Source organism: Haliotis asinina, chromosome 10 (genome assembly GCF_037392515.1).
Source record: "Haliotis asinina isolate JCU_RB_2024 chromosome 10, JCU_Hal_asi_v2, whole genome shotgun sequence".
Classification (NCBI taxonomy): Eukaryota; Metazoa; Mollusca; class Gastropoda; order Lepetellida; family Haliotidae; genus Haliotis; species Haliotis asinina.
In genome coordinates this window covers 17,016,660-17,042,478 of record NC_090289.1, presented here as the reverse complement: position 1 = coordinate 17,042,478, position 25,819 = coordinate 17,016,660, and the positions used below count along the sequence as shown (strand labels likewise).

General features: G+C 40.8%; 1 protein-coding gene across 1 annotated transcript; it reads left to right on the top strand.

Moving 5' to 3' along the window:
- Positions 1-8,238: 8,238 nt before the first annotated feature.
- On the top strand, positions 8,239-11,535 carry LOC137298563 (carbohydrate sulfotransferase 10-like). Its single transcript, XM_067830863.1, has 3 exons — positions 8,239-8,335; positions 9,476-9,597; positions 10,435-11,535. Exons 1-3 carry the CDS (start codon positions 8,239-8,241, stop codon positions 11,533-11,535), a joined length of 1,320 nt encoding a protein of 439 aa, XP_067686964.1.
- Positions 11,536-25,819: the final 14,284 nt, after the last annotated feature.

Genomic DNA, 25,819 nt, shown 5'->3' with positions numbered 1-25,819 from the left:
CAGGGTTCGAAGGTGAAACTATCAAGAGATACCATTTTACTACAAGCAGTGTTTGCTGGGACCTATTATTATCCATCTTCCCTATCTCCAGGCACAGACTAAGCTGTAGCGCAAATGGGTTGCGCAGCATAGAGAAAACGACAAATCTTCTTACATGCGAGCGAAGCGAGCAAAGGTTGGCAAGCTGCTGGCAAGTTTTCGATTCGAAAACTATTTTTCATGTCAAAATGAAACATTGCCACCAAAGTATACACCCATTTCTTCACTGGGTTGTGCTCTCACATTTCCAACCCCATGTTGAACAAATACTCACGTGAAATATTTTTTATTCAACATTTTAAGCTCAACCTGTGGTGTACCAGACCGTTCTTCGCCTCCACTCCCCTTCCAGCTTCCGGATCAACGGAGTGAAGGAACAGGAGGGTATTATTCTACATGGAGTACTTACAGTTACCTCCCCTGCTTCATTCACCCATTTCACCAGAAGTGTTTTTATGTAGGTTCATAATACAATTAGGCAGCGTGGTATTTCTTTTTAATTTCTGCTTATTTCTTGTTCCATCACTCCGTTCAACCGGAAACTGGCAGGGGGAATGGAGGCGAAGAACGATCTGAATACCGCGGATGGTGCTTAAAATGTTGAATAAAACATATTTCACGTGAGTAATTACTAAACATGGGGTAAGAAATGTGAGAGCACAGTTAAGTGAGGAAATGGGAGTGTACTTTTGATGGTGGCGATATTTTATTTTGACATTGGCTCGTACATAAGAAGACTTGTTATATTCTCTATACTGCGCAACCCCATTTGCGCTACAGTTTGCCTGTGCTCCAGGGTATATGTTCCGATAGGTCTCCACTGGTCGGTCCGATAACTTTATTACCTCCCTTCGCTGGCTCTGCATTCTCAAAGTAGCCAAACAGCTTAGCCGTCGTTACAACTGATGCCAATGTCAACAATAATAGCGGTCGCAGCTGCGAAGGTTTGTTTGCAGTACGACTCAGATTTTGGTCGGTCGACTAGTATCTTGCAGAGCTAATTTCGGGGTCGGGTTTGTGTTGCCAAGTTTATTCCGTTAGATAATTTAATAAACGAAAGTGAGTTATAATTGGTTCTCTCAGCTTCCCAGCGTAGACAATCAAAGTAAACTTAGCCACAGTGTTATTCGTTACACTCATACACTGGGTCCTAGTGTTGGAGTGTAACGAATAAGACTGGGAATAAATTTCCCTAGACTGCAGCCTAGACAGCTCCCTGGAAAAAAGTCAGCTAAGCGAGGTAATAAATTTATCAGGCAGAGCCGTAGATACACCCAGTGTAGAATGAAGATTCATCGGTACGTATAGCCTGGAGATATCGAGGACGATTCTTATCCAGATATGACTTTTAATATGGTAACATTAATGTTTAAATGTAAACAAAACGAAAGATAAGAACAGGCCGGAGATACACATAGAACATGGTGCCACATTTACCCAAATTGGACGTATGAAATCCAATCGTGCTGCTGATGAAATGATTGAATGATTGAAGATATGATTGCTGGAAATCCCTGCACAGAACCAGTTTTCAAACTGATCTTAGTGAGTGCAGGACGTCATAAACGAATACGTGTCAGTTTTAATCCGGGGTGCGGACGAACGGCAAGGCAAACTGAATACTCTTGCATTTCTCTTTTAACACACACCCGTGAATATCCGTGTTAGAATTGATCTCCAGTAACCCATGCTTGTCATAAGCAGCGACTAAAGGGATCGGGTGGCCAGGCTCGCTGACTTCATCACACATGTTATCGATCCCAACTGCGTAGATCTATGTTCATACTGTTGATCACTGGATCGTTTGGTTCAGACTCCATTATTTACTGGCTGCCGCCATATATACTGAACCGCAAATGAAACGTCACCATAGTAAAATGTTGCCAGATATCTTTCATCTTAATTTTTATGTTTCTCGTTTTATTTATTTTTTTTCTCACTTTTTCATGTTAACAAGACCTATTTCGTCGCCAGTGTTCAAGAAAATTTGGTTTCAGATTCCCTATTTGATACAAAAATCATGTCGTCAAAACACAGTTTCTAAAGTAATGATGGGACGGGATTATTGTGCGTATTTCATGAAAATTACAATGCACGTGCATCCCGAGGTGTCATCCCTGTGAGAAGAGCCACCGAACATGCACCTAATCATTCACTGTTCGACAGTAGCAGGGTATGCCACGATTATCAAAGGAACAGAGAGACCAAGCTTTACGAAGACTGAATGCTGGCCAGACTGCAAGACATGTTGCAAATCTTTTTTCTGTTCATGTTCGTTCGAACAATATACCGCCTCCAGCAACGAGCCCAAGGCCCTGGTAGCACAGCCGACCGTACTCGAAGTGGAAGACCGCCTGTGACAGCGTTGAGGCAAAATCTAAAGATTGACCGTCATCACCTTCAAAAGGATTTCACCAGGGCAACGAAAACTGCACGGACAACCATTGCCAGTCAACAGAGACCAATCAGCGCCGCCACAGTGTGGAGGCGTTTCAGACGGAGGAACGTCAGATGTCGCAAGCCAACACACACATAAGACCACGACTGGTACATATCGACCTACATATCAACATATCAGGGCACCAAGGTCGTCTAAAGGCCAAGCTTCGTTCACCATACTTTGAATACAATTTTTTTACTCTAACATAAAGTCAAAAGAGGATAGGATTATCATTTAATATTTATACTAACAACGATTTATTACTTCTAGCTGTGTTGATAAGTTCACTTTTAAAAGCTTTGAGTGTTGGGATAGCATTTGACACATTGCACTTGTAAACCTAAACTTTGCTACTGTGACGACATAATCAAGCTTTTAATATCAGTTTTATCTAAAGATTCTGTTTCCTGACATCCAAGCAATAATTCTTTCTGTAACTTTGTGGTTTGAAATGTCTACAAAAATTATTCTGTTGCCAATCGATAAACTTTCACCAAAAAGGCAAGACTGATGAACAATAAAATATGTAATGATTAACAGCATCAGATAATTAAATTAAATCCGCTACGCGGATTCATACAGTTTGTACATCGGTTTTTAGTTTCATACCTCTATGCAACGAAAGAAATACACAGTCAATCCTTAATTAAATCACACTTTAGCAGTACTATCAATGTTAAGTTTAATATCTCTTAACAGTATTTATGATGGTTTTATAATCTCTTTTAGGAATCAAAATGTTAAACTTGAGGTTTAAGTTAGACAGGGATAAAAGGGCGTCATGTTCATCAACTAGCTGCCTTATAAAGATTATTCCTGCATTTTTCCATTTTTTAATTCAATATTCATGGTACTTTTTATCGCATAAATCGCTGTGTAGTAAAAAGTGAATAATGTTTTTAATAACATACTTCCAAAAGCAACTTTTCTTAAAATATCTAGAAATGCATACAAGTTTTAAGTGATATATCCGATAATAATAAGTCTAAGGAGTTTGTACCCCTTCATTCTTATCTTTTAACATCTGTTAATCCTTTTCAAGCGCTCTTAACGGATGATTAAAGAACTTAATAGATAAATAAGCCTGGATTCAACCTTCCTATGCCATCCAGTCTCGGTAGAATGTTTTTCTTCCCCATCTTCATTGAATGCTTTAACGGCTGATTTATTCACACCGATTTTTAATTTTTTGAATTGAGTTTGGTATTTATAAAACTCTATAAAATTGCATACCGATGTTGTATTTTTAAGTACTGATGCCGAATCGTCAGCAAAATATATTCCTTTCAGAATTTCATTATTGATCTTGAGACCTTCCATTGTCTTTACACTACGGAACTTACTGTTTGTAATCTCTGAGCATAATAGAAAATATAACCGACTCATTGGACACATTTGTGTTACACCGCTTGAAATACTATAATAGTTTGTAGGCCGTTTATTTGCGGTTTGCGGTTCAGTGTAAGTGTAATATGCTCATGTTGTAGAGTGCGGTGTTACATAAGATCCACATTAAAACCAACTAACTCTCGTCAATAGTTCAACTATATGACGACAGTCTGTTCATGATGATTACACCATCGTAATCCACAGTGCTATATACTGGCAATGGGTGGCCTCGTATAGGGCTCTACCTGCAACACCACAGAATCAATTCTGTCCAAGAGCGTCTGTCGTGGTTGCTCTCGGGTGATCTGTTCAAGAGAGTCCGTCGTGTTTGCTCTCGGGTGATCTGTTCAAGAGAGTCCGTCGTGTTTGCTCTCGGGTGATCTGTCCAAGCAGGGATACTCTATAACTCTCTATATAGGCTCCCTGGTCCAAGAGAGTCCGCCGTGGTTGCTCTCGGGTGATCTGTCCAAGAGCGTCCGTCGTTGTTGCTCTCGGGTGGTAGTTCAGGATGGTGGACAAAAAAACAGGGAAGACAAGAGTCAGTGGTAGAGATGAAGACAGCAGCAGCCATGTTTTATTATTGTTTGGTCGAATGGTGGTCGAAATGGTATATACAGCGTTAAACGTGACAGAACGCACATCGGGACTGAGTGGCCAATGATCCCGATGTGGAGACCCGATCTGCCACTTAGTCCGACGGAGATTCTTCATCGTCGACGTAGTGGTGGGTGGGGCGACGGCCTTGGAAATTGTCTCGAAGATATTTTTGCGAATTGTATATTGTGTGCCCCAGACCATAAACGTATTATGCACAAGGATACTAATAAATGATTTAGTCTGACAATACGGATAAAATCTCACATACCACATACTCCATATACTAGCTACATGTTATACACCGCGCCCATAAATATATGTCAAAATACAATCAATATATAAATAATTAAAGAACCTTCAATAATTTCTGTTAACTGCCGTTGAATAAGGTATGCTATATCACATTATATATATTTACAGTGCGGTAAGGTTAATCACTCGTCACGCCGAAGACCCAGGTTTGATTTCCAGCATGGGCACAATGTGCGAAGCCCACTCCTCGCTGCGATGTTGCGCGAATATTGTCAAAAGCGGCGTAAAAACCCATTCGTTCCAATACGTCACACACAGAGAGGCAATACAGTGCACTTTGTCCAACTCGGACTCTATCTTTCTCGGACTGCTGTATAAACTCGACTGAACTTACGGACAGAGTCTTCAAGCATCGATATAAGACATTTCTGTGTAACTCGGACTTCTGTCTAATTCGGACTTTTCAGTTAGTCCCGAGCCGGTCCGAATTAGGCAGAGTAACACTGCCACTCATAGATGTCAACTCTCCAGTCATAAAATAAGACTTGAAATTATTACCATTGATCAACTGTCGGTTGACAGATTTGTCCTGGCTGGGGAGACGACTGTCACGTAACAATTACATCGTGTAAAGTACAGGTCGTCATGATATGGCTGGCTTGAACATCGTGGTTGGTTTGTATGTCGTGGCTGGCTTGAACGTCGTGGCTGGCTTGTATGTCGTGATTGGCTTGAACGTCGTGATTGGCTTGAACGTCGTGGCTGGCTTGAACATCGTGGCTGGCTTGAACGTCGTGGCTGGCTTGTATGTCGTGGCTGGCTTGAACGTCGTGGATGGCTTGTACGTCGTGGCTGGCTTGAACGTCGTAATTGACTTGAACATCGTGGCTGGTTTGAACGCCAAGTCTTCATAAATAATCTGAAGATTTATTTCACCGTCGTTTCCTCACAATGAAATCAAACCTGTTAAATTGAGTTAAACTGTATTGTGTAATCATGCGGTGTAAGCAGGGTCGTCGACCATTGCAGAAACTACACTCAGAGCCAGTTAAAACATATGTCCATTGTTTGACTGTTTGATGTGATTTTAAGCCGCTTTTAGCAGTATCCAGCAATATCACGACGAATGTTCATTGTGTTGAACAGTTTATTTGCATAATAACATAAGAGCAACGCTACAATGCTTTTTGACACTATCAGCATAGCTAGTCAATATGCCGACTGTTGTATAAATAGCAAGATAACCGCAACGTTTTCTGTCTTAGAACAAAAAAATAAACAGTACGTTGTTTATTGTGGACGCTACATAAGCATAGCATGACAGCAGAAGTTATATACAAAATACCTGTAAATGTTTTCATACAAGTCCCAGTAAATAGCGTGAGAATACAACGGTCCTCACATCACGACAGGTCATTCACAATATCCACAGGGCTCATCGTGTTATCGATATAATGCTTTCATGGGGCACTACAATAAGCGAAAGGTTCAAATATAAGCCTGCAAACCTTCCAAAGACAGGTACGAGAATCTCGAGTTTCATAACTGAATACACTCAGATACATACAAAATGTGAGTTCATCCAATGGCGTTTTGGTACATTGTGTACAGTAGCATATAATGGTGACACCTTTGCACGAATAATAATTACACAGCTATATTCTGTTGGCGTTGTTTCAAATATTATAGGTTAATAATCCGTGTCGGGTTCTCGCATGTCACGTCAGATCAGACATGCTTTAAACTAATTCCATCCAGATATTCAATGCCTCTAGCCGCTCTCCAATGTCGATTGTAATGATTAAACGGGAGTATAAGTTACGATTATATCAGGCCGAATACAGCACATGGAACACCCATTCCAGCAAAAGCGCACTTTAACTGAAGGGACGTTGCCCTCGGCCATGGGAACTTTGAAAAGGTTAGACGCGAACGTGATGATTAAAAATAGGTTAGGAAACATGTGGTCCTGTTCATGAACATTGCGTGATCCTATTAATGTTCACAATATGATCATGCTGACGTTCAGAATATGACGGCGTTCATTCTTATATTGCGCTTGTATTTAAATACATAATGTATATATACTGTCCCAAAAAGAAACGCATAGCCGATTTAACTTTTTGAAAATCTGTTAATTATCTACTGTGTTCAAACAATCGTCCAAATATGTGACAGAAGTGTTGATAACATAATTTTACTCAGTTGCACCAGTAAAAGAAAGATTTCACCTGAAAATGTTGATTTTGATGAGATTTCTTACAAGGATTAGAAAGGCATCGCCACAACACGACAAAAATCATATTCCAGTTGAAATTGTGCAGCAAAGAGCATTCACTGTCTGGCAATAACAATTCAGATTACTTTCAGAAATTGGCATTCGTTTTGAAGGAGTTTCAAGGTCACGGAACATCGCCATTGAAAGAGTGCATGCTAGAGATTACTAATCTTCTGTTGCCTGGCGTCTGAATGTTAGTCTGAGCAAGATATCATGGCTTGCAGCTCTGTGCAACTAAACAGGCATAGCCAATGACCGTCCCCGTACAGGCAGACCTCGAGTTTCCACTGCAGCCCATGATCGGTACATCCGGGTACTACAGTTGCGTGATCGTACTGTCACGGGTGAGCGCACAGCAGCTATGGTCCATGGACTTCAGAGGATATCCGAGCAAACAGTACGGAACTGGCTGAAAGAGATTGGTCTGAGAGCCAGGAAACCCGACGTCGGGGTCGTGCCACGTCGTCACCATCGCGCTCAACGTCACCGGTATCTAAAAGTGGTTGTATAGACTTCAGGTGTTAAATTTCATTTACTATAGTCTATTTGTAGACGAATCATATATGTTTGAAAATGCAACAGATTTCTCGTCTATGCGTTTCTTTTTTAGATAGTATAGATATATGCGTGTGAGATTGTACACACACACACACTCTCTCTCTCTCTCTCTCTCTCTCTCTCTCTCTCTCTCTCTGTCACTCACTCACTCACACGCATAGGAAACTAAACTGAGATGAGTTTGGGGCATTTAGTGTAGCATGATGGTCTTAGCAATCAATTTTGTTGCGTTTTGTAAGGCCGGAGCAAAATCACATCAACAGAAGGACTCACCAAAACGCACCGTACTATACTTCATAGTATGATCCCCGTCATGGCTGGAATATTGCTAAATGTGGCATAAAACTAAAGTCACTCACTCATAGTAGGCTTAATAATACTGTGCATTACATACCCACGTAATATGTTGTTTTCCTACCTTGATGTCATGACAACATAGCTCAAAGCCTGTCAGTACAAAGGACAAACCGCCCGGACATGTACAATGTCAATTTCAATGCCATGTGATATGTCACGTTGAAATACAGAAGGTATAGAAGATAAGCAGAGAGAAAGCATTGTGATCCCAATCTGTGAGGCTCGGATAAAAAGGCCTGACTTGAAATATACGCAGTTAAAGCAACCCTTTGTTGCATTATACTGTGTATTTCTCCTTGTACAGTGATTCGTCAGTGACACCAACATCATGAACAAGATGGGAAGTCAATGCTTCGGTGTGGTATTCCTCGCGGTTATCGCACTTCTTGTCCTTGCAAGTTATATGACCTTCTTCTGCAGAGTGGGTAAGTGTCGAGACTGGATGGAGTCGCCGGATTTGGGGGTATTATCTGTTTGATTGGCATTTTAGAAGTTGATGGATGCTAAGAAAGGCACGATGCTTTGTGGATAACAACCGTTTCATTATATTATGATGTGATGTTTCGGTATAGTGAGTGAGTTTGTTTTTACGTCTCTTTTGACAATATCCTAGCAATATGACGGCAGGGGACACCATCAATGGGCTTGACACATTCTACCCATGAAGGGAATCAAACCCAGGTCTTCAGGGTGACGAGCGGACGATGTAACCATTAGGCTACCCCACCGCCCGTTTCGATGTAAAGTTTTATGTTGTTGTTTGACCACGCCGCATCATAATAGTTGTTATCCACCGGGTTATGTGTGTGTGTGAAACAGAGAGATTGGGGGAGAGAAGAGGACAAGACAAAGCTTAGTTCACAGTCAAAGGCAAAAGGCCAAACACGATATATAAGATCCGTATCGTGCAGTCTGCTCAAATGCTATGACATACTCATGGAAACGAGTAAGGAAACACCTGAAAGTATTAGCGTTCGTTTATTCATTTCCAGGTTCCTTCATAAGTTTTGTATTGCAGTGTGGGCGATATACTGGAAAAAAGATTTAAGGAACTACTTTGTGATCAGTCATTCGTTTACATGACTGTATGTTTTCTGTTTGTATTTTACCTATTTATGCAGTAAGCTTTATTCTCAACGTTTATGAGATTCTTTAGTGCAGACACGTAGACATAATTGTTTGATACAATCTGTATATATAGAAGTGAAGAGAAGGTATTTTCATACCATTTGATCAGGGGAAACAGTAGTACTGATAGAGTAAAAATATTGGCATGCTCTGAGAGGGACTGCGATGCATTTAACACACTATATCTAGGTCTTTAGGTATCGTCCGATTGCTCCTGTTGGGACCTTAGAACAGTATCCGGATGAAGTAGTATACTGCATGGTTTTACTGTTGATACCCTACTGCTAACCTAAACATGAACGTTCAGCACCAGAGAAAACTAGTCTCATTATCCACAGTACCGATTCTAGAGGTAACGCATATTTGAAAGGATGAAGTTAATCTTGAGCATAATTCTAATACTCACATCGACACAATCACAAGAAATGTATTTCCAGATGCTGCACAAGACGCGACTCATGTACGAGTAAAAATTACCGGCAAAGTTACGAGTGAAACCCTTCAAGGAGCTATTGACCAGGTACATCGAAATGTGGAGGATAAAGGTTATGTCTATCTTGTAAGTATATTTCACTTTGCATAAAGATGAATTCGTAGAAGAAAAGAGATTGCTTGCCATTCATTTTCTCTATGTTTCCTTGTCTTAATGTGTTTTCCACTGTAACGAGCGTTGTGTGATATTCACTGGAACATCTAAAGCAACGATTCTGAGAATGACAAGATACTTATTTACTAGTATTTCTGAAGTGTCTGAACAGCTGATATGTGATGTAAGAAAGATGAGGTAGCACAACAATGACACAACGAGATGCGTTCCGATAGGACAGTTTGAGCAACATGGCCGTTCCCTCGTGGTAATCTGTACAGAGAAGATGACCAACTTTGACATCGAGGTAGTGGTTACATTACAGGTTCGCATGGTTGAACCGATGCTGGCAGGGGTACAGGGAGCGAAGAATGACTGACATGCCACGAGTGGCGTTTAAAATACTGGATGAAATATATTTTACTTGAGTAATGATTAAAATATGAGGTTGAAAATGTGAGGGCACCACCCTCCAAAGAAATGGAGCTTTGCTGGTGGCAATATTATGTGTTGACATTACATATGCTTTTCCGATCCCAAGCAAGAGAAGTACCTTGCCAACTTTTGCGCCCTTGGCTCGCATACAAGGGGAGCCGTAATTTTTCTCTCTGATGCGCAACCCTATTTGCGCTACAGTTTGCCTGTGATCAGATAAAACTGGAATGGACGAATGTGGTCTCTACAGATGGTACTCTGTACAGAGAGCAATCACTGAGACTCAGACCCTTTCATTGTCCACACATTACCGCGTTTCGTGGAAGTAATCCTACATGTTTATTCAGTAATGTGAATGTCAGTAACTCTTTGCAGGAATTTGATGATGGAGAACTAAAGAGAAGGGCGAAACACGCAAGAGACATATGTTCCACGCTGAAGAGCCCAAACATATCAACGGATAAATTGTCTTATTACAAACATCTCAACCTACTATATTGTCCCGTGCCAAAGGTTGCCACAAAATTTTGGTTCAGAGCCCTACACATACTGGAGACTGGTGAAAAGAAATCCCCATTTGAGATCAACCGTGGACCAGAGAAACCAATTTCACATCAGGGTTATGGAACGGATGAAGAAATAAGAGCTATAATACAATCAGCTTATAAAATCATGTTTACACGCGACCCCTATCAGAGAATATTTTCAGCATATGTTGATAAGTTCCTTAGTCCAAATCCGGTGTTCTGGTCATTAGGAAAAGGAATCATAATGAAAGTGCGAAAGTCACGACCTAACCTTCTCGGTTGTGGTGAGGATGTGACATTCAGAGAAGTGATAAGATATTTGACAGGGATAGATGTAGAGTTGCACGATTTTCATTTCCGCCCCGTCTCGTCACAATGTGACGTATGCCACATACAGTATGACATTATCGGAAAAGTGGAAACATTTGAGCACGATGCCATGTTTATTTTTAACCAGACCCATGCATCAGAGAGGGGCATGATAGTCAAGAACTTCAAAGAAGAAAGTAATATCTATAACATCATTTTCAATGTGCACAGAGCTTTCAGTTTAAAAAACCAAAGTTTAGAGTGTATAAGTCACCACATGGTACATCGGCGTCTGTGGCGAGTCCTTCAAATATCAGGACTGATCAATAAGTATGACGACTATCCGTTAAGTCCCAACGAGAGCCGTAAAGCAAATGAGACGATGATAATGAACTTGGTGTTACGTGCGTACGAGCGATCAACGCCTGAAGCCAGATTGAACAAGCAAGAAGCTCTGCTCCAAGCCTACAGTCAGATTCCTTTGGTGGGGCTGGAACACCTGCGTCTGAAATACCTCAGAGACCTAATGTTGTTTGATTACGAAGAGAGGCCATCCTTCCTATTCGACAAGGGGAATACAAAGTTGGGGAAAAGCCAGGTCAGCTTCGACTATTTTGACGTCTTGACTTTGAAGGAGTAGGCAAGTTGTGTGGCTGACAAAGCTGTTGGAACAAAAACACTTTTGACAATGTTGGTCTGGTACAATTTGATGCATTGTTTTTATTTTATTAATCAATATACAATCGTCATTATTGGAGACGATTTTGGAAAAACGTAAACCACGCCACGAAACGTTTGTAACGGGAAGGATGTCGACAATGTGATGATCATTTGAAAATCACTTTACCTATGTCGCATGTATTTACTGCTTTTGTCAACCGTGAAAATTACACAATTATGTCAAAAGAAAAATGGAGTGATTGAGTTAGTTTAGTTTTACGCCGCAAACAGCAATGTTCCAGCTATATGGCGGCGGTCTGTAAATAGTCGAGTCTGGACCAGACAATCCAGTGTCCAACTACATGAGCATCGATCTGCGCAATTGGGAACCGATGACATGTGTCAACCAAGTCAGCGAGCCTGACCACGCTATCCCGTTAGTAGCCTCTTACGACAAGCATGGGTTGCTGAAGGCCTATTCAACCCCGGGACCTTCACGGGTAAGAAAAATGGAAGATTCAATGTGGCTTTGTCCATAAACATGCATAACAGAACAAACAACAGTCCATTTGGTTGTAACGGTAATTGTGCAACCCAGACACAAATGAACTGCACTGCTGTGTGTACAAGATGCCACGTTTTGTATTACTTTTACTGTTGCCTGACTGGCATTTTTGAAAATTTAAAGACAATGAAAAGTAAAAGGAAGATGAAACCCAGAAAATTCTATATGTTCATTTCTAATTGTTCTATGTGTGTCTAACAACCCAAGAACCCATTTGGAACAGCAAGGCTGCATAAAAGGTGTCTGGGACTTATTTTCCAAAAGTGACAAGGACGGTAGGACATTGTTTCTATTTTTTGACAGAATAAAAAGGGACGAGGGAGGAACACATTTTTATTTCTTCTCTCAGAAAGACAGTTTGGAAAGTTTAGCACTTGTTAATGAGTTGTAGATTCAGTCACACTCGTTCTTACAGACACACATTATGATATGGATGACCGGTGTCCGAGGAACATTTCACCCCTTTTTATTTAGCCTAACGTATCTTTTACTTTAGTGTCGACATGTTAGCCATGTTATAACTGGTTCATTAGTAACGTTTAATATTGGCAATACAAAGTATACAATAGTATATATGTGCCACCGTCAGGCCCCACCCGAAACAACAAACAAGAAATGAACACCTTACTTAATGCTACATTCGCTCATCTTTTTAATAAAAAGTAGCATTTGACCATAATTATACTAAAACATTGAAATAAGTAGGCCACCCAAAACAATTGCCACCCAAACCATCAAAAGTAATACAGATTCTTTACCAACTTGAGTTTGACTTGGTAGGCCATGACAAATAAGAACACGTAACTTTCAACAATACACAACAAATCTTGCACGTCAACTGCAGTCTAGAATATAAGACTAAGCACTATGAAAATAGCATTGTTTTAGAAAGAGTTGCATATGATGCATGTACTATATTAGTTTCACAACACCTTCAGTATTGCACCAATCATCTTTTCGCTCACAGCACTAACAAATAAATGGGTAAATGACCCTCTCGCAGTCAAGCATGAATGAATCAGGAGCACAAACACGAAAACACTAACCTATAGGAAACTCCTACGTGTAAGGTATTCATGGCAACAATTAAGACAGTAGTACCCAAATAAATTGGTTTTCTAAACATTTTATCTTCTAAGCTAACTTTTCTTACTGCTTTCAATACATTCTCTTTGTAAATATGTCTTAAGTTAACAAGTTTTCAAGTTTGATGCTTCCTCTAATCAATGAACAATTTTCATTAACTCAATTATTTTAGTAACTATGTCGTAAATTAACAATGTTTCATCCAAGTCAACAATTCTTCAAAATCAATATTTCATCAAAATCAAAATCACTTCAAGGTTAAACGCTGATGAAAGTCAGAATATGAATATACCAAGAAAACATTCATCATCTAAAGTTGTGTTTATTGACAACCTGCATTCATTTGCTCAAATACAATTGCACAACAATTCTGACTGGGCAGCAGTTGTCCTCACTAGTATTGTACAAATAAATAAGCGACCATTGTCCTGGGTAGCAATTATCCTAGGTGGCAGTTGTCCTGCTCCAGAAAGAAGTGAGTGAAAAGGTAGAAGTATACAGTACAACTAACCACAATGATTATATGTATGTTTTTGGAGATATCGATATGGACCTTTTGTCTTTATATTATAGGTTTTCCCGCAAAACATAAAGCGCTTGCCATACAATATAGAGAATGCACTTTGAATCTAGAGGCAAGCGTATTGCATGAAAATAATAGTGAATATTTACAGTGAAACTGCAGGAGCGTGTTGAGTGATTTTCTCCAGTCAAGGTGAAAGAAGCACGAAAAACTACACATTTTAACTAGTGTATTTTTATAATAACAACTGTCAATGACATATTAATCATAAGTTATACAATTACGGTTACCAGTATCAGTTCAACTGGATGCCGATGGTGTAGTTTTATAATTTAAATTTTACACACGATTTCCAAGAATGGGCCATTTTGACAATCGTTTTTCTGAAGAAGTGTCCTAGTAGAAAGGATGAGAACCTCATTGCAATCGTTTTGTCGGTCGTCATGCGTGACTTGTTACACGTTACACACAAGAAAATCCAAGAACCAGTAGCAGGGATAAAATTCATCATCATCAGCAGCAGCAGTGCCCAAAAGTCTAATGGCTTCCCAGTTGTCAGTAAATGACGGTGGCCTAGATTTTCGAAGCTCTACTAGCGCTAAGATTGCCATATGTCAATGTTATTGTATGACACATACGACTGTTTCAGCGCTAAGAGAGTTTCGAAAATCTAGGCTCTGCCTTTTACCATACGCTTCTCTATATAACTGGCGTCATACACTCCTCTCAAATGCCTCCAAACTGTTTTGTACTTTGTACTATGTGAAATAGTTACCACAGATACTTGAACCTTAAGACTATGTAAGAAAACCAAAACGACAAAGAACACTGATGTATTTCCTGCTATTTCTGAACAATATCGCTGCTCACAACTATATTTGTATATAGCTCTTCTGATAATTTTCAATGCTATTTATTTGACTGATGTGCTAGCGTGCGTGTGGGCGTTAATATCAAGTCCATGTATAAATTATACATTTCTGATTGCGCTTATGTCTTCGTGTATTGCCTTGGACAGAAATTCTACACTTTTTCGCAAACTACAGACGTGACTATAACAATGATTTGCCTGTTAACATCTGTTCAGAGAGGTGTCTCCAAAATGCATCCGTGTGTGAAACTGTTCATGTACATATCATTAAACATGACACCCAAACTCACCAAAAGGCACATATCCCAAAAGGCACATGGGATGTAAGAGGGCAAAACACATGTGGTCAGTTTAGTTGTTGGAGCTTCAGTTTCATTGTGAAAACTTGCATTGATAGTATTGGGAGAGTATTAGTTTCTTGAGCCCAGTTGTTAGACATTTAGTATTTAGAAATTTAGTTTTAAGACCTTTAAAACTTAGCTGAGCATATTTCAAACAGGCCTAACATTTCTAGCATTTCTTTTCAGACTTCTTTTTTTTGTTTTAATAAAGACTTTCACTGTGCGAAATTCCTCCGCTACATTTTTGGTAGCAGAGCGTGGTTTGAAACCCATTTTAGTTCGTATATTTAGGTGTTTAGTTCACATTGTACATTAGGTCGTGAAACAATATGTCAATGTCGTTAGTCAAAGAAGTGTCAGTTAGTAAACTTGAATCTGATTCAAAGATAGCCGACCTTAAACAGAAAAAGGGCTGCTAAAACGGCTTTGACTAAGGCAGCAAACAAACTGTCAGGCTTGTTAGAACAAGAGTATCTCAGTCGCAAAACTGTAAGGGGAGCAATAGATCAGGTTTGTTCCTTACTAAATAAAGTCGTAAATATTATCTGTGATCTAGCTCTTGTCTAACACTCAGCTAGAGATCTTGAAAGAAAGAAAACAAACAAATAGATACATCCATTGGAGGAGACTATTGATGAAATGGTCACTAAAGCACAAGTGTTTTAAAACGACACTTTTGTTTCGTCACACAGTGGCTATTCTGGCGTTGCAAATCTGTTCAAGGATGAGGCAGTTTCAAAGCAAGTAAAGCACGACAGTCAATCTGTATCAAGCAAAGTAGATACTGCAAACGTAAAACCTACAAATGTAACTCACGAGCATATCTCTGCTCCTGTTCAATTAGCCCAAGAATTAGGTGTTGGTAATAAGAGTCCACAGATTGGGCAGGACTTATGGCGTCAATTAAAGTGGGTTTCTATCCCGACTTCCTCAGGTAAGGTTCAGATGTATGACAGTTGGCATGCTGCATTTATGGCATGTGTAGACAGTGCACCTGCCACAAATGAGTACAAACTCCTCCAATTAAAACAGTATTTGTCAGGTGAAGCAGCACAACTCGTCTCAACGTTAGGTCATAGTTCATCTGCTTATAATATCGCCCTGGAAAAACTTGACAGAAAGTATGGGGGTAAATGTAGGCAGATATCTTTGCAGCTGGAGGAAATTGCAAATTTCAGACCAGTACGTCCAGGTAAGATTAAAGACTTTGCAAGATTTGCAGATATGTTATATGATGTGGTTGTTAACCTTAGGGAAAATGACAAAATGGAGGAATTCAGGAACGACTGTATGTAATTTTAAAGCAAAAGATGACTGAGTCGATTCTCGTGCAGTACCAAAGACAAGAGTCTGTTGAAACCCTCAGAGAATGGGTGCTGCAGGAATTTGAGTTTTTCACAATTGCCAGTGAAACAAAACATGGATTATCTGAAAAGTCACGATCTGAGAATAAGGGTTTGTCAAAATCTGATTCATTCTTTGGTGCTGACCCAGAGGTTGTCACCTTTCGTTGTCACATATGCCAGGCCACAAATCATACTGCACAAAACTGTGTGAAATTAAAAAATTTAGATGTTGCCAGTCGTTGGGCTAAGGCCAAACAGCTAAGACTCTGTTGTCGTTGTTTGGGGCCAAATCATGTCGGGAAAGCATGTAGTATGAATGAGACTTGTGGTATTGATAGCTGTAAAGCTAACCACCATCATCTGTTGCATGCTTTCAGTAGGAAGTCATCTGATCAAATATTGGAAAACAGCGACAGTACTTTGCTTAAAAGTGATCAAAGCCAGGACACCGTTACAATGTCAACCAGCAATGCAAACCAACATTTCTGTGCTTTGAGAACAATTCCAGTTGTACTGAAGAATGATAACAGGAAAATAACTGTAAATGCATTGTTGGATGATGCAAGTACACAGATATACATCAACGATGACATAGCTTCAGAATTAGGTCTTCCTGGAACTCAGGAAAAGGTATGGGTAAATGTGTTAAACAACCGGAAACAAACCTTTGATAGTTGTTTAGTTGAATTTGGTTTGGAGAGTGTTGGTGGCTCTGTTGATATGATGGTGACAGGCTTGACAGCTTCCAATGTCACTGTTTCATTAGAAGTGATTGATTGGCAGCAGTACAAAACACATTACCCTCACTTAATGGACATACCATTTCCAAAACTCCCTTCACGTCCAAAGGTAGATATATCGATAGGTGTTGATTATGCAGTCCTGCATTGTTGCCAAAACCACGTCAGCGGACGTCCAGGCGAGCCTATAGCCAGACATATGCCACTGGGTTGGTGTTGTATTGGCAGCATAAATTTAGTTAGCTGGACCAACATCGCACTCCTCTTTATCCAAAGGAATGAAGATAAACAAGACGGTTCTTTAGAAGAACTTATGCATACGTCCAATCAGACGCCCCTTACACGCTGATAGACACAAGGCTCAACGTTTGGCGTGATGTAATCAACGGCAAAACCACAATCTGATGACATGGCGCAGGATCCATTGGTCCGATGAAAGCCGTTTTCTTCTTCGTGTTACTGATGGCCGTTGGCGACTCTGGAGAAGGAGTAATGAGGGTTATCAACATCGGATGATCCAGGCAGCTGAACTCTTTGGCGGTGTATCTGTAATGGTGTGGGGGTCTATCTCCTATGACTGTAAACTGAATCTTATCACCATTCAACAGACACTCAAGGGTCAGAGATACCAACAGGACGCACTGGAAGCTGCTCTTGTTCACCATTTTGATAACAACCCCCTCGCCGGTCGGCCAGTATTTGTGGACGATAATGCTAGGCTCCATCGTTCCACAGCTGTTATCGTATACTTGCTGAACAACGCAGTTGACAGATTACCTTGGCCTTCGGGAAGCCCTGTTCAAATTCAAGCAAGGGATCCACCTGTTCAAAATCTACAGGAATTAGCCCAGGCTCTTCATGAGAAATGGCAGAGGATTCCAATGATGCGCATTCGGCGTTTGATTTCCAGCATTAGGAGGAGGGTTGCAGCAGTTATCCGTGCGAGGGGAGGAAACATCAAATACTGATGTCACCATTACTGTAGGCTTAGGATTGAACAGTGAACGGTTTTTGAGAACTTTGTGTACGACTGACCACAGACATTGTCTGTGTGACCATAGTTTTGGACATGATTATTGATAACGTTTTTAGTGCCTCCATATGACCGTCACTAAATTACAGCCGAAAGTAGCATCAGTGTTGGTAGTTGATGGATTGACGCTTTAGGTGGTTCAGTTAACGAAATTATGACCATGTGTTTGGTTTCCATATCATGAATGATCAGTGTGTTGTGTTAAACACAATCTTATAGCATGAAAGTTTGTGGTGCTTCATTAACGCTCATGTGCATTTAAATTTTTAATGTGTAGTGTAGATCACACTTCCCCGATCGTTCAAATGACAACTTGGGCGATGTTTTGAATTATTACTGGACATTGTCATACGGTAAATGATACCTGATCCAGGTGCCGATGTGCCGTAGTACAAATCAATCTTAGAGCTAGGGTGAACTCCCATACTTTAATAAAGACCTTCGATTGTCGTAGCGCTAAGATGATCGTAACTCCCATACTTTAACAAAGACATTCGATTGTCGTAGCCTAAGGTTGTTTTTTAACAACAGTACCCTGAACAATATTTCCCTAATCAGATTGTGATCATCGGTCACTTGGTAAATGTTTGTGTGGACTGAATTTACTTGTACTTCATATAAGCGTCCATTTGTCCGATTCCATTTCCCACACTGGTTCAGGTTGTGAAACTCATTTCTTGTGACAGTGAGTGTCACGTGATGATACTGCGTGAACAGTCCTAGAAGCGGCGTAAAAACGTACTCACTCACATAATGACGTCATAGCTAGGCACTTTAGGTTTACAATCTCCATGTTTGTTCAATCAAAAGGGTGTGTTTACGCCCCACTCAGTAATACTCCAACCATTATTAGGCGACGGTCGGTGAATAATCGAGTCTGGACCCTACAAGCCAGTGATCAACAGCATGAGCATCGATCAACGCAGTTGGAATACGACGTCAGCTCAGCTAGCCTGGTCACCTGATCCCGTCAGTTTGTCTCTTACAAGCTTGGGTTACTGAAGATCGATTCCAACCCGGATTTGCAAGGGTGAAAAGCTAAACGATATATTCTGCCAATCCAAAGGACAGAGACATTTGGATAATAATGTATAACTACATTCAGTCGAACTGTAAACATAAGCATTGTACTGATGAACATATTCGTGTTGTGTTCTCTCTAACTCAGTGGTCTCATTCGCTTCCGCTCGATGTGAAAATGTATCAGTTTCCTTCTGTCGTGCTTGCAGAATCCTTAATTCCGTTCCAAGAATCTGAGAAGAACCTGGTGGTGTCAAATTTCAAGTCCGTGTATGACACATGATTCACAGGCCGATACTAGCCCGGCGATGACCTTTTGTTCATCAGATATGTACAGGGCTTAGAGTGATTCAAATATTCAAGTGTATGCTTCAGCTGCCCATGATGTTTCCAAGTTTGAAGCACATTCGAACATTCTCTTTCTCCAGTTCCTGGGATTTCAAGTCCCCGTTTTTAGACTGAGTGAGTGAGTGAGTGAGTGTTGTTATACGCATATTTAGCAATGTTTCAGCAATATCACAACAGGGAACTCCAGAAAAGGGCATCACACACTGTACCCATATGGGGAATCGAACCGGATCTTCAGGGTGACTAGATAACATTTTAACCACTAGCCCAGTCCAGATACTGGTGAAGTATATCAGTTAGAAACGTACGGAGTGATTTTTGTCTAAAATAGCACTGCAGTCAGTGTGCAAACTGACCACTTGCTCGCTAGCCTGTGGCCTGTAAAGATGCTATCGGGTCAGTAAATCACAGGTTTGTGAATGCATCATGCCAGATAATGGCCTGACAAAACACTCACATCAGCAACATAATGATGAAACACCTGTCTACATTCAATTTTTGAACTAGTGAATTACATTGTGGGCTGATAATTTTCAGACAGTCTTCCCGACTGGCTAGCAAAAACTGGAAAGTATTTAGCACTGACCACAGTATAAGCTTCACAAGGCTGCATTAGAATTCAAATAAAACAAGTCTGAACTCGAGCATTTAAAGATTTGATATTTATTGTGGCTGGTTCGAAACAACTTCAGTTCAAATTGGACAAGCGTTGGCAGTGGCCATAGAGGTTGTCGCATTTCCGGAACATCGATGTTGATTTTGTAAAACATTTGCTGATAGAAATATAGGTAAGTGTGACAGCTCCCACCCCACCCCACCCCACCACACGCACACGCACACGCACACGCACACCCACACCACCCACCCATCTTGGATACGCCAGTGAGGTGGGAAGGTTAAAAACTCCGATGGCAACTATGCGTCACCATACTCACAGACTAATAGACGTTCACAGTCAAAACTGCTCAATATTTCATAGTAGAACTTCCCATTACAGATACTTATGCTCTCACTGTGCAGTAGCTTCACCTCACCATGGGAACAAGTCGCTTGTTTCAACTGTTGTTTCTTTTGGCTCGCTGTCTTGCTGATGAGGATGAGAAGTGTTTTGAAGTATCCCCGCCACCATTTGACAACAAGGGTGAAGTCTTTCAAGTGTTTCCGGATTCGTGTCTACTGGAGTGTCGAGTACTGTGTCAGACCTACCCACAATGTTCATCCTTTAAGCTCAGCATAGAAAGTGCTGAGTGTGAGCTGTTCCGAATCCAGAATGCAGCCGAAAGGACCACGGAACCCACCCACAACCAGTTGCATAAGGTATTTTAATGTTGAATATTTATTATTTGCCATATATTTGCTAACACATTATCCGGAAAATTGTACTCAATATATTTTCACATGGGGAATAAGTTCATCAATGCATATTTGACCGCCGATTTTATCTGCGGTGTTACGTCCCTTTGATTTGCACGGATCTATTGTTTCCGGTTGCGGTTGGTCTTGATCACAATTTCGCTTCTGTTATTACGTTTGTTCTGTATGGGTCAAACGTCCACGGGCCGTTTTCAGTTGGTCCTTCTATATTTAGCTGGTATGCGGAATCTGTAACCATTCATAACACCCATACTTTGAATCGTTGAGTGAAAACCACTAAAGCTCTCTCGGAGGTGGAAAAAATGTTTTTAGGCTGATACTGTGTATCCCTAAAATTTACACAACTGCAAATAGCGTATGTCGAAATAACTAACATGGGCCTAAATACGCCTTCAGTGGGATGCATGACATGATGTCCCCAAAAAGCATGTTTGCTCATAAAATCGGCCAAAACTAAAATACGAATAGCTGCTGAAAACAATAAATCAGACCACAGATGGCAATCAGGCCGTCCATCGACTCACCTAGCATGAAATGCCGCTGCTGCCTGAGGCACAGGGGGTTATCTCAAAGATATTTTATACGTTTTCATTTGTGTGGACAGTGGGATATGTGTCACATATTGATTAACACCTCACTTGGGTCTGGAGGGTGCATGCGTGCGTGCATGTGTGCTGAGGTGGTGTGAAAAAAGCAAGCTTTCAATGAAATATATAATACGCACACACGTGTAAAATCAATCAATGGCAATAACGTCCATGGCAACCCCCTGCAACAGTGAGTGAGTGAGTTCAGTTGGGATGAGATGACATGTGTCAACCAAGTCAACGAGCCAGACGTACTGACCCGATCCTGTTAGTCCCCTCTAACGACAAGCTTGGGTTACGGAAGATCAATTTTTACCCGGATTTTCACGGGTGCCCCCTGCTGCAAGTTTAGCTGGTCGGACAGTGGATGAGGTCGCCGTCTAGATTCATGATTTCCTAGATGTAGGGGAGATGTTGGAGAGCCCTGGAGAACCTAACTGGTCACGACGGAACGTTATCTATACAGTTTGGGCCAGGTGGAGTCAGGCGTTGTCATATTAATAACCAAAGGGCTGCAGAAGTAGAAGAGGGACGGCAGCTGGACGAAGAATGTTCTCCTGTACCGCAGAGCTGTCAAAATGCCATCTTTCATTAGCTCAGAGCATGCCAAACCAGCTGTCTTCTATGAAGGTTACACTCTGTCAGTCACGTCGCTGTCAGTCGGGTACAGTCGGAACCCATCTCAACGAAGTACGCGCTAAGATTTGTTAGCTGTAATTTCTTAAGTCACGTGCTGACTAACCAAATTCCCCAAGACATTCGTCAATGATGACCTCATTGTCACTGATCCATTACAGTCTTCCAAAGGGCGTTCTTAACCTGGGTCTGCCCTTTCTTTACCTGATCGGTGTCTGTCCGGATTATCAGTAACCACAAGTTAGTTCCAGCAACACGGGGCAGCCAAACTATCTAGCACATGGGTAGCGTCCATTTGTATTTGCTGATTCTGGTGTTTCTGTAAAACTGTGTTTTATATACCGTAATCATACTGGGTGAGTGAGTGAATTGAGTTTTACACCGCTTTTATCAGAAATTCAGCAACATCAAGGCACAAAACAGCAGAATGGGCTTCACACATTGTACCCGTGAGGGGAATCGAACCTACAGCGTGATGAGCGAACGCTTTAACCACTCGGCTCCCCGCCACACCCATGCAATACTGACACATTTTAAGAGGTGGGAGAAATGTACTTAATGGACTGTAGGTACTGAAGACGCTGTGAATGTTGGCCTTAGTGCACTATGAAATGCGCTGTCTTTGTCGATCGATACGATCTCAGAAGTATGCTGAACTGCATGCATGCATTGTGTTAACTTTCGCTAGCATGGCATCAAGTAAATTTATAATCCCGCCTATTGCATTAAGTCCCGTCAGAGACAGTCGGCAGTTATTATAAACATCATACATGGCAGCTTTACGCTTTCGATAACAGATGAAATATTAATGTATTCATACTGCACAACCGTGAAAGAAGTGATATGGTGTCCTAACAAACGTGGCCTATGCACACGAAACTGTTATCTATATACTAGTATGCGATATTTAAGAGACATTATTCTTCAAAGCAAAACAAACGTTTGGCACCAAATATGGCATCAGTTTCTCAGCTGTCAATGAAACCAGCATTTGGATATCATTAATATCCATTCTGCTGTCATAACCATAATGTACTAAGTGCGTTGGCGCCATTGCCTTCTTGTCAGCTGTTGTTCAGCGTGCTTCGTCTGTAATCATGGGATGAGCCTCAACTCAGCAAAAGTACTATGATCTTAGAATCTTCACTTTACTGATAAACTGTAATACCAAATAGAACGTGTGTTGCATTTGACCACTTTCTAAATGTCGTGTGTTCATTACTTCAACCACAGGCAAACTGTAGCGCAAGTCGGGTTGCGCAGCGTAGAGAACATGACCAGTCTTCATATATGAATGGAGGCGAAGAACGAACTGAATACCCCGAGTGGCGCTTAAAATGTTGAATAAAACATATTTCACGCGAGTAATTATTAAATATGGGGTTGGAAATCGGGGAGCACAACCTAGTGAGGAAATGGGAGTGTACCTTTGATGGTGGCGATATTTTATTTATATATTATACTTTTTGAACAGAAGTGAGGGAAGTTTGTTGCCAACCTTTCCTCGCTTCGCTCGCATAAATGAAGACTGGTAATTTTCTCTACGCTGCGCAACCACATTTGAGCTACAGTTTGCATGTGCTTCAACCCGTTTTTCACCATTGTCACTACATATTATATGAAATGGGGCATAATATGTATCTTTCTTTATATGATCGACACACCGCTGTAACCAGAAGAGGACTCAGATTTTGGATGTAATAGTCACAGTCCGTGTCATTTGTCAATATGTTGTGCCACTGTTAAACAGAACGTTGTGTATATACTAAAAAGTAGAGTACTTTTTGAGTATTTTTGAATTACGATTTACGATTGATCATCGGTGTCAGTGAGTAAGTAAGTTTAGTTTTATGCCGCACTCAGCAATATTCCAGCTACAGTAGAAGCCGTCTAAACCGGCACTCATTGGGACTGAAGAATTAATCCGGTTTAGACAACGTGCCGAAATGTAGAGCTGATGGTAAATGTACACGCCGCAGACTGGACTGAGATTTTATGCCAGTATCGACAACTTGCCGGAGTGGACAGATGTCGGTTTTTTTTACAGCTTCCACTGTATGTGGCCACGGTCTGTAAATAATCGAGTCTGGACCAGACAATCCAGTGATCAACAGCATGAACATCGATCTATGCAAATGGGAACCGACGTTAACCAAGTCAGCGAGGATGAGCAAACTGCCTCTTTCGACAAGCGTGGGCTACTAAAGATCAATATTCTAAGCCGGGCCTTCACGGGTACATACTGAAGTCAGCTGATATGATACCAATAAATGTTTTTTGAGTGCATTTGCACCTCCTTATGACCACAGTTGGTTTTACAGTATTCGCTCTTGAAAGATGATGTATGGCCTGAATTTTGCACTTGTCGTAATTCTTATCAAAATTAATGGTCTACAGGGGTTTGTCGATCTTCTTGAAAGTCATTAAATTCAAGAATGACAACTAATGCCCGTGTATCCCGTACGTTATGTTCAGGGAAGGTAAAGAGATAAAGGTGATAAAGAGAATTGTCGCGTTCATATGATGATGTCTATCTTTGAAAGTTACCTCTTATACATCCTGTCCAAACTGAAAGTTCAGGTTCCCCTACTTTATTTAAGGGAATGTGGTTTAGTTCATTATCTACAACGTGCAATGTATTATGTACTGGATGGTCACACCTGTGGAACGTCGGTATTGCTCCAGTCATTTAGTGACGGGATCAAACCTGCAGCATAATCCCACCTAATCACCATGGTGTCTGAATGACCCTTATTCCGTCGTACTATCCTGTTAACCCATCTCGTGCTAAATATTATCAGTTGTTGACTCCAGGAACATATATTACCTTTAAGTATCTACCAGAAACGAAACCTGGCAGTCTTATTATAGCCTGTTGTTTTGCATTGTACACCGCTGTGCACTGTATTTACGTACATTAAATGTATTTTAGCATGATGACATGATTTAAATCGACAGTTATCCAAAACACCAAACGACGAATTCAAGCCATTTACTGTGAACACGCCAATCTTCAAAGATTTGTTCAGATACTATTATACGTGTTTCTCTCTTTCTACTTTCCCGAGTGTTTTTTTTTCACACTCCAGGGCGTTTGGGATTTTTAATTACTGGTTTCCCACAGATGTCAGTCATGTTTACTGCGACACTGACCTATATAAGATGCACTTAACCTCTCGTCCCAGTCATTTGTCCTGCTGTGCAGAATGCGAACTGATGCAAATATTGATTGACTGAGTTTTGTTTCACGCCGCATCTAGCAATATTATACCACAGCTGTATACTGGCGAACTGTGCAAAATCTAATCTGGACCACACGCTCCAGTGATCAACAGCATGAGCATCGATACACGCATCTGGAATACGACGAGTTGTGTCAACCATGTTAACGAGACTGACCACCTGATTCCGTTAGTCGTCTTTTACAAGTATATGTTACTGAAGAACAATTCTAACGCGGATCTTCACGTGTCCGGTGTAAATAAAGATGGTAAATACGTTCATGTTAATCTATACGATCAATACATTTGTATCATGTATTGCCATTAGAAATAATAACGAATTTCGTGTAGTGTATATATTCTCAGAGCAAAAACTGAATTATGCATGTGAGGAATTGGTTTTCAATAAACCAGTTTCTGGGACAAGGTAGGTGAAAATACTGAAAAACTGCTTAAAACCTACTCACTGACATTTGAGGAAACAGAGCGAGATGCGTAATGGGCTAAGGGTGCCAAGAAGAAGTTTCATATTACATAAGCTGTATGCTTCTATCGAGGGCAGTGCGGTCGACA